The sequence below is a fragment of the Schistocerca piceifrons genome, chromosome 7 (assembly GCF_021461385.2).
Source record: "Schistocerca piceifrons isolate TAMUIC-IGC-003096 chromosome 7, iqSchPice1.1, whole genome shotgun sequence".
Classification (NCBI taxonomy): domain Eukaryota; kingdom Metazoa; phylum Arthropoda; class Insecta; order Orthoptera; family Acrididae; genus Schistocerca; species Schistocerca piceifrons.
In genome coordinates, this window is record NC_060144.1 from 354,721,400 (window position 1) to 354,737,065 (window position 15,666).

The window sequence follows — 15,666 nt, forward strand, 5'->3', positions numbered from 1 at the left end:
AGCAGGTGGTACTGGAGCAGGAGGCACCAGAGCTGGTGGCAGTGGAGCTGGTGGAACCAGAGCTGGAGGTGCCAACGATGCTGAAAACGGCAGGGGCCGTTTTGCAGGAGCTGGCAGGGCCTGCAGAGCTGGAGCTGCTTTGGGGGAGACTTCTGGGGTGTAGGAATTGGCAGAGCCTGAAGAGACAGGATTGTTGGAGAGGGTGGTGGAGCCAAAGGATTTGCCAGAATTGGAGAAGACAGCAGAGGCCGAGGAAGTGCTAGAGCAATAGGGAGCAACAAAACCTAAGAAAACAGCAATGTAGGCAGTGATACTGAATACAGAGCAGCTGGGGGCAGCCAGCAAAGGCACATTGAGAAGCCTAGAGACGTTGAGAAACAGTTTGAGCCAGTGGGTCATGAATCTGAAGCATTGTCCAGCTGTGGAGGATTGACAATAGCTGCACCATGTCCTGAGCTGGGGGTGGGCTTCGGAACAGTTGAGACTCTGTCAACGGAGCTCAGTAGTGCACAGGAAGTGCCATTCAGGGTGGAGAAGCCGTGCTGTTCTGTCTGTCCATCTGTAGTAAGTGGGGCACTTATCACCAAACAGTGGTGAGTCGAGTGAGAAATGCCCTGGGATTGACGGCAGCTGCACTGTGTCCTGGCAGTTGCACTGTGTCCTGAACTGGGGAATGGCATCAGAACAGTTGAGACTCTGTCGAAGAAGCTCAGTGCCGTGCAAGATGGAGAAGCTGTGCTGTTCTGTCTGTCCGTCTGTAACATGTAGGGCACTTGTCATCAAACAGTGATGAGTCAAGTGAGCAATGCCTTGGGTAAGATGTTGCAAATGCAGACCCCGTAACTGCGAAAGTTGCAGGAGTGAGCATTCTAATCCAGGACAAGCCTTGGAGATCATGACGATGAGAGAAGTGTCCGTGAAAGAAAAGTCACACATGTAAGACCATTCCTCATTGTCACACGTATATGATCTTTTTTCATTGCCACCTTTATGTCCTGGTCTTCACGAGTTGGCGAGGACAGCACGTAATGAAGTTGGTCCACAGGTTACAATGAAAGAACATTTTTATTGGTAACACACAGATGACTAGTTCACAGTTCTGACATTAAATGGAAAATAAGAGCCACTTCTGGTAGAATGATAGAGTTCTCACTATAGTCCAAATCATTGTCCTAGGACAATGTTTGGTCGATGTCTGGTTGATGTCCTAGATGATGATCTGGCTGGGGTCCTACTCTGTGTCTTGTGCAGACAAATTAGAGTGTTGGACAGAGTCCTGGGCCATATTGGATCAACACCTGGTTAGAGATTGGGTCAACACCAAAGACTGCTAATGAAGATCACTACCAACGGATGAGCTGGTGTTATTCATTGTTTTTCCCATGACTGTGGTGCACTGTTCTATTGCAAGCATTATGATTTTTTCTTGATCTTCAATTAATAATTTGGAACTGTCACTGATTGATTTGAAATAGAAATACTATATGATAGAAATAGTATATGCATACAAGTTACTAAACATAAAAGTACTCTACTCTGTTGCTAAAGATTGTTTGCAGGACACGGCGTAGAAAAAAAGTCTGCTCACTCTATATAGAGCTTCTTGACATATGACTAGGTAACGCTGCACTGAATGTTGCTGGGTTCATGTGTGTTTCACTGTGGACAGTATGCTGCTAGTTGGGTGATGACTTTAGCTGTGGCAGGGAAATTGCACTGAGGCAGCTGTGCCATGTTGTAGAAACCCCTTCTCATATGAAACCTGCTGAACTGCGTTCCAGTTACTGCATCATATTTTTGCTAGGTATTATGTGTTGTCGTGTCGACCTGTGTGATGTGTTTGTTGAAGCAGCCATCATTTTCTTTTGCCCTTACTTGTCATAGTGTAATATCAAAATTTATCAGATGTTATGTTCATTGTCATAAAATAGGTTCATTAGGCTTTGTATAGAAAACTGCTAGGATAGTTTCCTGTACTTTTCTGTGTGTTTGTCTGCAGTATATACTAAGGATATCTCCTCCTAAGGGTCATTACTGGCTAACCATTCTTTTTCATAATTTAAAATTTTTTCCAAGTGAACTTTTCTTATGACACAACTAATTTGCTTTTGACTCCATGACTTTGGAAAATTCTTCTTCCTGCTGGGATCTGCAGAAACATGTGCTCTGGGGTCATTTCAACAGGCTTCAAAACTCTATCACACAGTGTGACTTCACTTGGCTAAATTATTGTTCCAGTTTGGTAAATGTTCCTTATTTCTCATAAATGGTGTTATAACGTTTTCTTTTTTTAAGTAAGGTTTTTGTTTGTCATTCTAAATATCAAGTGATCATCCCATTATATTTAATTTTTAATATATAGAACATAACTTACTGCTAAATTTGTAGTTTGACAAAGATTGTTTCATTGGACATTTACTTTATTTTCTGCCTTTATTTGTTGTTGTTGTTGTTGTGGTCTTCAGTCCTGAGACTGGTTTGATGCAGCTCTCCATGCTACTCATCCTGTGCAAGCTGCTTCATCTCCCAATACCTACTGCAACCTACATCCCTCTGAATCTGCTTAGTGTATTCATCTCTTGGTCTCCCTCTACGATTTTTACCCTCCATGCTGCCCTCCAATACTAAATTGGTGATCCTTGATGCCTCAGAACATGTCCTACCAACTGAACCCTTCTTCTAGTCAAGTTGTGCCACAAACTCCTCTTCTCGCCAATTCTATTCAATACCTCCTCATTAGTTATGTGATCTACCCATCTAATCATCAGCATTCTTCTGTAGCTCTACATTTGGAAAGTTTCTATTCTCTTCTTGTCCGAACTATTTATCATCCATGTTTCACTTCCATACATGGCTACACTCCATACATATACTTTCAGAAACGACTTCCTGACACTTTAATCTACACTCGATGTTAACAAATTTCTCTTCTTCAGAAACGCTTTCCTTGCCATTGCCAGTCTACATTTTACATCCTCTCTACTTCAACCATCATCAGTTATTTTGCTCCCCAAATAGCAAAACTCCTTTACTACTTTAAGTGTCTCATTTCCTAATCTAATTCCCTCAGTATCACCCGACTTAATTCGACTACATTCCATTATCCTCATTTTGCTTTTGTTGATGTTTATCTTATATCCTCCTTTCAAGACACTATCCATTCCATTCAACTGCTCTTCCAAGTCCTTTGCTGTCTCTGACAGAATTATAATGTCATCGGCGAACCTCAAAGTTTTTATTTCTTCTCCATGGATTTTAATACCTACTCCGAATTTTCTTTTGTTTCCTTCACTGCTTGCTCAATATACAGATTCAATAACATCGGGGAGAGTTGACAACCCTTTCTCACTCCCTTATCAACCACTGCTTCCCTTTCATGTCCCTCGACTCTTATAACTGCCATCTGGTTTCTGTACCAATTGTAAATAGCCTTTCGCTGCCTGTATTTTACCCCTGGCACCTTCAGAATTTGAAAGAGAGTATTCCAGTCAACATTGTAAAAAGCTTTCTACAAATGCTAGAACGTAGGTTTGCCTTTCCTTAATCTTTCTTCTAAGATAAGTCGTAAGGTCACTATTGCCTCACGTGTTCCAATATTTCTATGGAATCCAAACTGATCTTCCCCGAGGTTGGCTTCTACCAGTTTCTCCATTCATCTGTAAAGAATTCGTGTTAGTATTTTGCAGCTGTGACTTATTAAATTGATAGTTCAGTAATTTTCACATCTGTCAACACCTGCTTTCTTTGGGATTGGAATTATTATATTCTTCTTGAAGTCTGAGGGTATTTCGCCTGTCTCATACATCTTGCTCACCAGATGGTAGAGTTTTGTCAGGACTGGCTCTCCCAAGGCCGTCAGTAGTTCTAATGGAATATTGTCTACTCCTGGGGCCTTGTTTCAACTTAGATGTTTCAGTGCTCTGTCAAGCTCTTCACGCAGTATCATATCTCCCATTTCATCTTCATCTACATCCTCTTCCATTTCCATAATATCGTCCTCAAGTACATCGCCCTTGTATAGACCCTCTATATACTCCTTCCACCTTTCTGATTTCCCTTCTTTGCTTAGAACTGGGTTTCCATCTGAGCTCTTGAAATTCGTACAAGTGGTTCTCTTTTCTCCAAAGGTCTCTTTAATTTTCCTGTAGGCAGTATCTATCTTACCGCTAGTGAGATAAGCCTCTACATCCTTACATTTGTCCTCTAGCCATGCCTGCTTAGCCATTTTGCACTTCCTGTCGATCTCATTTTTGAGACGTTTGTATTCCTCTTTGCCTGCTTCATTTACTGCATTTTTTTGTTTTCTCCTTTCATCAATTACATTCAATATTTCTTCTGTTACCCAAGGATTTCTACTAGCCCTCATCTTTTTACCTACTTGATCGTCTGCTGCCTTCACTACTTCATCCCTCAGAGCTACCCATTCTTCTTCTACTGTATTTCTTTCCCCCATCTCTGTCAATTGTTCCCTTATGCTCTCCCTGAAACTCTGTACAACCTCTGGTTTAGTCAGTTTATCCATTTCCCATCTCCTTAAATTCCCACCTTTTTGCAGTTTCTTCAGTTTTAATCTACAGTTCATAACCAATAGATTGTGGTCAGAGTCCATATCTGCCCCTGGAAATGTCTTACAATTTAAAACCTGGTTCCTAAATCTCTGTCTTACCATTATATAATCTGTCTGAAACCTGTTAGTATCTCCAGGCTTCTTCCATGTATACAACCTTTTTTTATGATCCTTGAACCAAGTGTTAGCTATGATAAAGTTGTGTTGTGTGCAAAATTTTACCAGGCGGCTTCCTCTTTCATTTCTTGCCACCAATCCATATTCACCTAATACGTTTCCTTCTCTCCCTTTTCCTATCGCTGAATTCCAGTCACCCATGACTATTAAATTTTCGTCTCCCTTCACTATCTGAATAATTTCTTTTGTTTCATCATACATTGCTTCAATTTCTTCGTCATCCACAGAGCTAGTTGGCATATAAACTTGTACTACTGTAGTGGGTGTGGGCTTCGTGTCTATCTTGGCCACAATAATGCGTTCACTATGCTGTTTGTAGTAGCTTACACGCACTCCTATTTTTTTATTCATTATTAAATTTACTCCTGCATTACCCCTATTTGATTTTGTATTTATAACCCCGTATTCGCCTGACCAGAAGTCTTGTTCCTCCTGCCACTGAACTGTACTTATTCCCACTATATCTAACTTTAACCTATCCATTTTCCTTTTTAAATTTTCTAACCTACCTGTCTGATTAAGGGATCTGACATTCCATGCTCCTATCCGTAGAATGCCAGTTTTCTTTCTCCTGATAACGGCATCCTCTTGAGTAGTCCCCGCCCAGAGATCTGAATGGGGGACTATTTTACCTGCGGAATATATTACCCAAGAGGATGTTATCATCATTTAACCATACAGTGAAGCTGCATGCCCTCGGGAAAAAGTACACTGTAGTTTCCCCTTGCTTTCAGCCATTCGCAGTACCAGCACAGCAAGGCCATTTTGGTTAGTGTCACAAGGCCAGATCAGTCAATCATCCAGACTGTTGCCCTTGCAAGTACTGAAAAGGCTGCTGCCCCTCTTCGGGAACCACACGTTTGTCTGGCCTCTCAACAGATACCCCTCTGTTGTGGTTGCACCTACGGTACGGCTATCTCTATCGCTGAGGCACGCAAGCCTCCCCACCAATGGCAAGGTCCATGGTTACTTGAATGTACCAAATTTCTGTGAATTTTTTCTAAAATTTATTTTATGGGTTAAAAAAATATTAAATTAGTTAATCAACATTCGTCTTGAAAATGTAGAAATTTGTGAGTGATGATCAGTCCTGCAGAACGGAATTTTGCAGTGTTCAACTGTCACTTATTTTTTATAAGGCTTCAGTGTAAAAGATTCATTGACATACATTTTAAGACCCACATGACAGTCGTGCAATGTTGAGTAGAAATGTGGCTGATGTGTGAGGAAAGAAAATGGAGTGGGCACTGATAAATGAAGGAAAAGAGCTTTCTTCTATTTCTGTAATGGTGCCTTGCAGGTATTCTGAAAAACGGAAGCAGTATATGAAAGATGTTATTTCTTTTAGTGAGCATATATACATATTGGTTAGTGCACATGGGATTAATATCTTCTTTTCACATTTTTATACCACATAGGTCAGTTCATGTGGTTTGAATTAGTTTTATTTACTTAGTGTGTTGTTATTGCATATTGTATGTCCAGTTTGAACTAAACAGACTTTTTGTTTATAACAGGAGAAGGAAGTAGCTGTTGATATGTGGCAAGTATCTGTTAAAGAAGTTGATATTTTAGAGAAGGAGTTAAAGCTTTATCAAAACAGTACACATGTGGAAACAGCCTACAGGGAGCTTAATAAGGTGACTCACTATTTGTGTAAGTGATTTATAGTTGTAATAATATGTTATTTGCCTAATTATTGGATGATTGCAGACAAAGGAAGAATATTCTGTTGCTCTGAAACTTTTAGAAGCAAAATTGGTGGAAGTTAGTAGGGATGAAAGCAAAGAAAGGCTTAGAAATAAAATCCTTGAAAAAGATTTAATAGAAGTTAAAAATCAAAAGGAGGCTCTATCAAAAGAACTACAAGAAAATAGTTTACTGCTGAAAGAAGTTTTAGAAAGTAAGTGTAATATTTTATCCCTTTATCAAAATATCTGGCAAAGTATTCCATAAATCTTTAAACTCCTTTTGTCAACATCCTGAATCTTATTGTCAGTGACTTATAGTCATAAGAAAGTATCTTGTGTGTGAATTTTTAAACTGTTGCTGCTGTTATTATCAGTTTCACTGACTAACATAAGACAGCTGACAGCGCAGTTATTAAATTAGTATTTTGTGAATTATGCTTTGTGCTAGTGGATTAACTCCTTCCATTTCTTGATTCTGTGAAGTTTTTTCCTCTGAGTTAAACATATTTTAATTTCCATCATTAAAGAAATAGATTCCATGATTTAAACAATGGAAAATCCAGGATGTAATGTAACAATATAACGAAAAGGGTAGTTGCTACTCACCATATAGCAGAGATGCTGACTCGCTGAACGGCACAATGAAAACACTGTCAGAAAGTAAGTCATTTTGTTGTGCCTAGGGACTTACCCCTTGCACGCTTCCCGTGAGACCCACATTCCCAACTGTCCACAATCTACATACGTAATGTACCTAATAGATATTTGCCCATCCACTCATTACTCGCACACACTAAGGTGACAATTCCCGTAAGAGTTCGAGCAACCTGTGCGCATTCACACAGGTTATCCTCGGTGGCTCAGATGGATAGAGCGTCGGCCATGTAAGCAGGAGACCTCGAGTTCGAGTCCCAGTCAGGGCACACTTTTTCAGCTGTCTCGATCGAGGTATATCAACAACACCTGCCGGCAGCTGAGGGTTTAAATTAATTTCATTTATTCTAAAGAAGCTGCATGGTCATCAGTGGTATCTTTTCTTTCGAGAACAGTTACTATCTTCATATATATAGTTAAAGGCTACCCAGCCATTGACCGTCATCTGTGCGAATGCGCACAGGTTGCCCAAACTCTTACGGGAATCGTCACCTTAGTGTGCACGAGTAATGAGTGGATGGGCATATATCTATTAGGTACATTACGTATGTAGATTGTGGACAGTCGGGATTGTGAGTCTCACGAGAAGCGTGCAAGTGGTAAGTCCCTGCAGTTGCGCTATCCATTTGTGTCCTCGGTGGCTCAGATGGATAGAGCATCTGCCATGTAAACAGGAGATCCCGGGTTCAAGTCCCGGTTGGGGCACACATTTTCAGCTGTTCCCATCGAGGTATATCAACAACATCTGTCGGCAGCTGAGGGTTTCAATTAATTATCATTTATTCTAGAGAAGCTGCACGGTCATCAGTAGTATCTATTCTTTCGAGAACAGTTACTATCTTCATATACTTTTCATTAGATTCCATGATTTGAAATAAATAAGAGCCTAAGCAGAAAAATGTTGCATTCCTTTAATGTATTTGTGTCTGTCGCACCCACAATGAAGAACATCTTTAACAGATACACCATTTCATTCAGTTACTCCTAATGTGCAATTCTGTTATAGTTGTACGTGCTTGGAACAAGTTAGCTTAGTAATATGAAAAATAATTACATGCTGTTCATTTAGTTTAACCACACTTTTCACTACTCAACATACATGTTTGAATATGACTTTTGGACACTTCTGTTAAGTCTCCATGTTTTCCCTTTTGCCTGTATGAAAAACTCAACATTCACTCAGAGGGAATGAGATCTGAGATGTTGAAGTTATGATACTTTAATAGGCACTAATAATGACATCTTTGACACCTATCCTTAGTTCTCTAAGTAATCTTTAATTGAGGAAAATCCAGGATTGAATAATGACAATAGTATGAAAAGGAAAGACTACTACTCGCCATATAATGGAGACGTTGAGTTGCAGACAGGCAGAACAAAAAGACTGTTACACAAGTAAGCTCTTGGCCAAAAGGCCTTCTTCTGAAGTAGACAACACATGCATACATATTCAAGCAAACACAACGCACACGAACATGACCATTATCTCTGGCTGCAGAGGCCAGACTGCTAATAGCAGCGTATGATACGAGAAGTGGTCTGATGGCAGGGTAAGGAGGAGGCTGGAGTGGGGAGGCAGAAGGATAGGAGGGTAGGGGTGGGGAACAGTAAAATACTGATTGTCGGAGCGTACAGGGATGAGATGGGAAGGTAGTAGGCCAGCTAGGTGCATTTGGGAGGTTAGACGGAGGGTAGGCGGGAGGGTGGTGGGTGAGGGGAGGAGTGGAGGGGGCAGCAGAAAAGCAGAGAAGTAAAAAGACTGTGTGCATTGGTGACTGTGTAGTGCTGGAATGGGAACAGGGAAGGGGTAGGTGGGTAATGGACAGTGACTAATAAGGTTTAGGCCAGGGGGGTTATGGGACTGTAGGAGACATTGCAGGGAGAGTTCCCACCTGCATTGTTCAGAGAAGCTGGTCTTGATGGGAAGGATCCAGAGGGCACAGGTTGTGAATCAATTATTGAAATGGAGAAAATCGTCTTGGGTAGCGTGCTCTGCAATACAGTGGTCCAGCTGTTTCTTGGCCACTGTTTGTCAGTGGCCATTCATGCAACAGACAGTTTGTTGGTTGTCATGTCCATGTAGAACACAGCGCAGTGGTTGCAGCTTTACTTGTAGATGATGTGACTGCTTTCACAGGTAGCCCTGCCTTTGAAGGGATACATGACGCTTTTGACCGGACTGGAGTAGGTGGTGTTGTAGGAGATCTATTTCTGTATAAGGTTGAAAGGATAATTTCAGTATGTGTAGGACTCAGTGAGATCATTGGTATATTTTGAGAGGGACTGCTCATCACTACAGATCCAATGGTCAAGGGTAGCTAGGTTCTGTGGAGTGTACTTATTGGAATGTGAAATAATTTGGGGGAAGGTCATGGTTAAAGCAGGCTCAGACATGGTAATTGGATGTCTCTATAGGCCCCCTGGCTCAGCAGCTGTTGTGGCTGAGCACCTGAAGGATAATTTGGAAAATATTTCGAGTAGATTTCCCCACCATGTTATAGTTCCGGGTGGAGATTTTAATTTGCCAGATATAGACTGGGAGATTCAAACGTTCATAACGGGTGGCAGGGACAAATAATCCAGTGAAATTTTTTTAAGTGCTTTATCTGAAAACTACCTTGAGCAGTTAAACAGAGAACCGACTCGTGGCGATAACATATTGGACCTCCTGGTGACGTACAGACCTGAACTATTTGAAACAGTTAACGCAGAACAGGGAATCAGCGATCATAAAGTGGTTACTGCATCGATGATTTCAGCCGTAAATAGAGATATTAAGAAAGGTAGGAAGATTTTTCTGTTTAGCAAAAGTGACAAAAAGCAGATTACAGAGTACCTGACGGCTCAACACAAAAGTTTTGTCTCAAGTACAGATAGTGTAGAGGATCAGTGGACAAAGTTCAAAACTATCGTACAATATGCGTTAGATGAGTATGTGCCAAGCAAGATCATAAGAGATGGAAAAGAGCCACCGTGGTACAACAACCGAGTTAGAAAACTGCTGCGGAAGCAAAGGGAACTTCACAGCAAACGTAAACATAGCCAAAGCCTTGCAGACAAAGAAAAATTACGCGAAGCAAAATGTTGTGTGAGGAGGGCTATGCGAGAGCCGTTCAATGAATTCGAAAGTAAAGTTCTATGTACTGACTTGGCAGGAGATCCTAAGAAATTTTGGTCTTATGTCAAAGTGGTAGGTGGATCAAAACAAAATGTCCAGACACTCTGTGACCAAAATTGTGCTGAAACAGAGGATGACAGACTGAAGACCGAAATACTAAATGTCTTTTTCCAAAGCTGTTTCACAGAGGAAGACTGCACTGTTGTTCCTTCTCTAGATTGTTGCACAGATGACAAAATGGTAGATATCAAAATAGACGACAGAGGGATAGAGAAAAAATTAAAATCGCTCAAAAGAGGAAAGGCCGCTGGACCTGATGGGATACCAGTTCGATTTTACACAGAGTATGCGAAGGAACTTGCCCTCTCCTTGCAGTGGTGTACCGTAGGTCTCTAGAAGAGCTTAGCGTTCCAAAGGATTGGAAAAGGGCACAGGTCATCCCCATTTTCAAGAAGGGACGTCGAACAGATGTGCAGAACTATAGACCTATATCTCTAACGTCGATCAGTTGCAGAATTTTGGAACACGTATTATGTTCAAGTATAATGACTTTTCTGGAGACTAGAAATCTACTCTGTGGGAATCAACATGGGTTTCGGAAAAGACGGTCGTGTGAAACCCAGCTCGCACTATTCGTCCACGACACTCAGAGGGCCATAGACACGGGTTCCCAGGTAGATGTCGTGTTTCTTGACTTCCGCAAGACTTTTGATACGGTTCCCCACAGTTGTTTAATGAACAAAGTAAGAGCATATCGACTATCAGACCAATTGTGTAATTGGATTGAAGAGTTCCTAGACAACAGAACACAGCATGTCATTCTCAATGGAGAGAAGTCTTCCGGTGTGCCACAGGGGAGTGTCATAGGACCGTTGCTATTCACAATATACATAAATGACCTTGTGGATGACATCGGAAGTTCACTGAGGCTTTTTGCAGATGATGCTGTAGTATATCGAGAGGTTGTAACAATGGAAAATTGTACAGAAATGCAGGAGGATCTGCAGTGAATTGACGCATGGTGCAGGGAATGGCAATTGAATCTCAATGTAGACAAGTGTAATGTGCTGTGAATACATAGAAAGATAGATCCCTTATCATTTAGCTACAAAATAGCAGGTCAGTAACTGGAAGCAGTTAATTCCATAAATTATCTGGGAGTACGCATTAGGAGTGGTTTAAAATGGGATGATCATATAAAGTTGATCGTTGGTAAAGCAGATGCCAGACTGAGATTCATTGGAAGAATCCTTAGGAAATGCAATCCGAAAACAAAGGAAGTAGGTCACAGTACGCTTGTTTGCCCACTGCTTGAATACTGCTCAGCAGTGTGGGATCCGTACCAGATAGGGTTGATAGAAGAGATAGAGAAGATCCAACGGAGAGCAGCGCGCTTCATTACAGGATCATTTAGTAATCGCAAAAGCGTTAAGGAGGTGATAGATAAACTCCAGTGGAAGACTCTGCAGGAGAGACGCTCAGTAGCTCGGTAGGGGTTCTTGTTGAAGTTTCGAGAACATACCTTCACCGAAGAGTCAAGCAGTATATTGCTCCCTCCTATGTATATCTCGCGAAGAGACCATTATGATAAAATCAGAGTGATTAGAGCCCACACAGAAACATACCAACAATCCTTTTTTCCACGAACAATACGAGACTGGAATAGAAGGGAGAACCGATAGAGGTACTCAAGGTACCCTCCGCCACACACCGTCAAATGGCTTGTGGAGTATGGATGTAGATGTAGATGTAGAATGGGTGACAGCTGCGGAGGTATTGCTGGTGGGTGGTAGGTTTGGTTTAATTGCAAAATTTGGCAGATGCTGAGGAAGCAGAGGCTGTTGTAGTCTTGGTTCAAAAGGGAACTCATAAATGATGACAAGCGAAGGTTAGTAGAGATTCATGCATCTGTGAAAAGATCTATGTGTGAAACATACAACAACTACCACTGCCACACCTTAACAAAAGATCTTTCAGAGAACCCAAGAAATTTTGGTCATATTTGAAATCACTAAGCGGGTCTAAGGCTCCCATTCAGTCCCTTGTTGACCAGTCTGGTGAGATAGTTGAAGATAGCAAAACAAAAACCGAAGTCTTTAATTTCACACAGGAGAATCGTTCAAACATACCATCATTTGTCTTTTGGACAGACTCCTGTATGGGTGACATAGTAATAAGCGTACTTTGCATGGAGAAATAACTGAAAGACTTGAAAGCAAATAAATCACCAGGTCCAGATGAATTCCTTTTGATTTTAGAAAGAGTAGTCGAAGTAGTCTACGGCCTTGGCCCCTTACCTAGCTTGAATTTATTGTCTGTGTTTAGTTTCATTCCATTTTTCACTGTAGTTTTTTGTAATCCTTGCAAGTCTTGTGCCTTGGACACATATGAGTTTACCCCAATCTTAAGTTCATTGGGACAAATGTCTGTTGGGTTTTTCCTTGGTTTCATGACAGACAAAGATTTGAAAGTTATAGTTTTGTTCATTACTGACACATACTGACTTTGGTTTCGTGGTCAAAACCAACTTTTTGACTTTTTAAATTTTAAAAGGAAGCTTAGATGGATCTCTAACACAGCATTTAGCTTCTGCCTTCCAGTCTTGATTGGCCCTCCTTTCCTAAAAGTCTGATTGTTCCATGATTACTAAATTTATCATGGCGCAATGGAAATTGTCAACAAGATCATATTTTTGTTTTGACCTGTACGCCAATCTGACACCAGCTGTGCATTATCTTTGCCTTGAAAGTAGGTGGTTATAGATATATTCACTTCCTCAAACAATGCAGAGTTTAATTCATTAGATGACTTCTCCACTTAATGCTCTGCCCAAGAATAAATTGATGCATTCTCTTTACACAGAGCTCATATCCACTAGAACATCCAGAAACCACTGTCAAATCATAGTAGTATAGCTGCCTTGATTAGCATATGCTTTGATCTAGAATCTTTGGTACTGGCTTGTTTTTTGCATGTCATATGACATTACAGCTACATTATTTTCTACTTCCTTCATAGCATGAAAAAATCCTGATGCAGAACACACTGCTCATTAATATGGCACTAAAACATGATGAGATTGTGATGTCCCATGACAGAATTAAGCCTTGTGATTGGTGCTTTGTGGAGGTGACTGTTTCTGTCACCAACATAATTTAGGGCTGGCCAATAGAACCAAGGCAAATATTCAAAAATAATTTTAAAATGGTTCTGGCCATTTTTGTCACTATAGAATGCTACAATTCGATTCCCAGTGGTATGTGCTCTTGAAATCTGTCATTATCTCAAATTGTTAAAGAAATGGAGTTGGCCATCTTTGTATCTAAGCTACAGATGTATTTATTACAGTGTGTCAGTTGTGTGCATTTGAGGGGTTCATTTGCTTCCTCAGCTAGGAGGACTGTAACATTACTGTCAAGCACTGAAATGTTACTTTCATCAGCAAAGATTATTTTTTCTCCATGTCTCGTATTGTCTGCAAAATCATTGACATCATTCCTAATGTACTCTCCTGAGGAACACCTGTGTTAACGTGTTTTCGGTGTAATTATGGCTTCACTAAAAATTCAGCTTCACCTAGAGTGTGGGCCATCTCTGGCTTTTGACTTTGTTTGCTGTGTATGAGTGGTACCATTCATTAGCTATTCCTTTCACATCTACATCTACATTTGCATCCATACTCTGCAAATCACCGAGAAGTGCATGGCAGAAGGTATGTGCCATTGCACCATTTATTAGGGTTTCTTCCTGTTCCATTCACATATGGAGCATGGGAAGAATGATTGTAGGCCTCTGTGTGTGCAGTAATTATTCTAATCTTATCCTCATGATTCCTATGTGAGCGATATGTAGGGGATTGTAGTACGTTCCTAGAGTCACCATTTACAGCCGATTCTTGAAATTTCATTAACAGACTTTCTTGGGATAGTTTACGCCTCTTTTCAAAAGTCTTCCAGTTCAGTTCCTTCAGTATCTGTGTGACAGTCTTCCATGGATCAAATGAATCTGTGACCATTTGCACTTCTGTTTTCTGCATATGTTCAGTATCCTCTTTTAGTCCTATTTGGTATGGATCCCAAACACTTGAGCAGTATTGTAGAACCATTCACATGAGTGCTTTGTAAGCAATCTCCTTTGTAGATTGATTGGATTTACCCAGCAAAGCAAAGTCTAACACCTGCTTTACTCATGACTGAGCCTATGTGATCATTCCATTTCATATCCCTAGACTCTGTTACACCCAAATATTTGAGTTTGTTTAGTAGCATTTTATGGTCAATATGGCCGACAGTGTCAAAAGTCTTCAGCAGTTCGAAAAATACATCTGTAACACAGTCATTCCTATTGATAGCTTGAAGTATTACATTTATAAACTCTGTTATGGCCTATATTGTATATCTGCTTCCTCACAAACCAACCTGTACTCAGTAAGAATATTGTATTTATTCAGGTAACTCATTACTCTGCCCTTCAATATTGGTTCTATTGCTTTTGAGGCTGATGAGAGCAGGGAAACTAGCCTGCACTTAAATTGTTCTCTGCATTACCTTCCTTTAGCTGGAGCACAATTTGTGGGTACTTTAAATATTCCAGAAAAGTACAGAAACTGAAAGAGTAATTTATTGTGCTTACCATCAGGGCAGAGATTGGCACCTCATCCATCCCTCCTGCCTTTTAATTTTTATTTGTTGATTTCTTGCTCTATTGTGGGATACATCATTATGCTGGTTACATAATTTGTTATGCGTGTTACACTTGTTCTACGGAGAGTTTGTTGCAACTTCCCCACAATATCTGAAAATTAGTAATTTACAGAATTTCAACAATATAGAAAGGATAAATTGCTACTCAGGGAGACAATGAATCACAGACAATTACAACAAAAGGGAATAGTAGACATACTTAAGGTTTCAAACCAAGTCCTTCCTCAGAAGTAGATCTTTCACACATTCACACAGCAAGAAACCATACACACACGGCTACTGTGTCCAGGTGCTAAGGCTTGACTGCGACTGTGTTGCTCACATCAGATGCAGTCTCAGCCAAACCTTAGTGCCAGGAAACAGTAACCGTATGCATGTGACTTCTTGTTGTGGGAATGTGGCAAGAGTTCTACTTCTGAGGAAGGACTTTGTCTGAAACCTTAAATATTTTTAGTATTCTTTTTTGTTATGTGTGTCTGTGACTAAGGCCTCCTTTGTGTGGTGAGGAGCAATGTATCCTTTCCATGTTGTTATTATTTCATCCTAGATTTTTCCATTGTTTCATTTAAAAAATTTCCTAGCACTCATGGATTTTCTATTGATCTATGCCCATCTTTATCTCATTGTAATTGTTTCTCCATTATACAGTTTCTTGTTTGTGAAATACCATACTGCTTACTTTCTGTAATTTTTCTGTAGTTAAATGATATTTTTGCAGCAAGCCATATCTCCTGCATTCTGCTTTGTAATTGTGAT

The 15,666-nt window shown here is 40.5% G+C and overlaps 1 protein-coding gene across 2 annotated transcripts in view; it reads left to right on the top strand.

The window, feature by feature from the left end:
• Nucleotides 1–15,666, top strand: part of LOC124805160 (sodium channel and clathrin linker 1-like) — a 112,112-nt gene that overhangs the window by 55,884 nt on the left and 40,562 nt on the right. For both annotated transcript variants that reach the window (XM_047265640.1, XM_047265639.1), the window contains 2 exons: nucleotides 6,262–6,384; nucleotides 6,458–6,647. In XM_047265640.1, coding sequence (XP_047121596.1) covers nucleotides 6,262–6,384; nucleotides 6,458–6,647 — 313 coding nt within the window. The remainder of the gene's footprint in view (nucleotides 1–6,261; nucleotides 6,385–6,457; nucleotides 6,648–15,666) is intronic.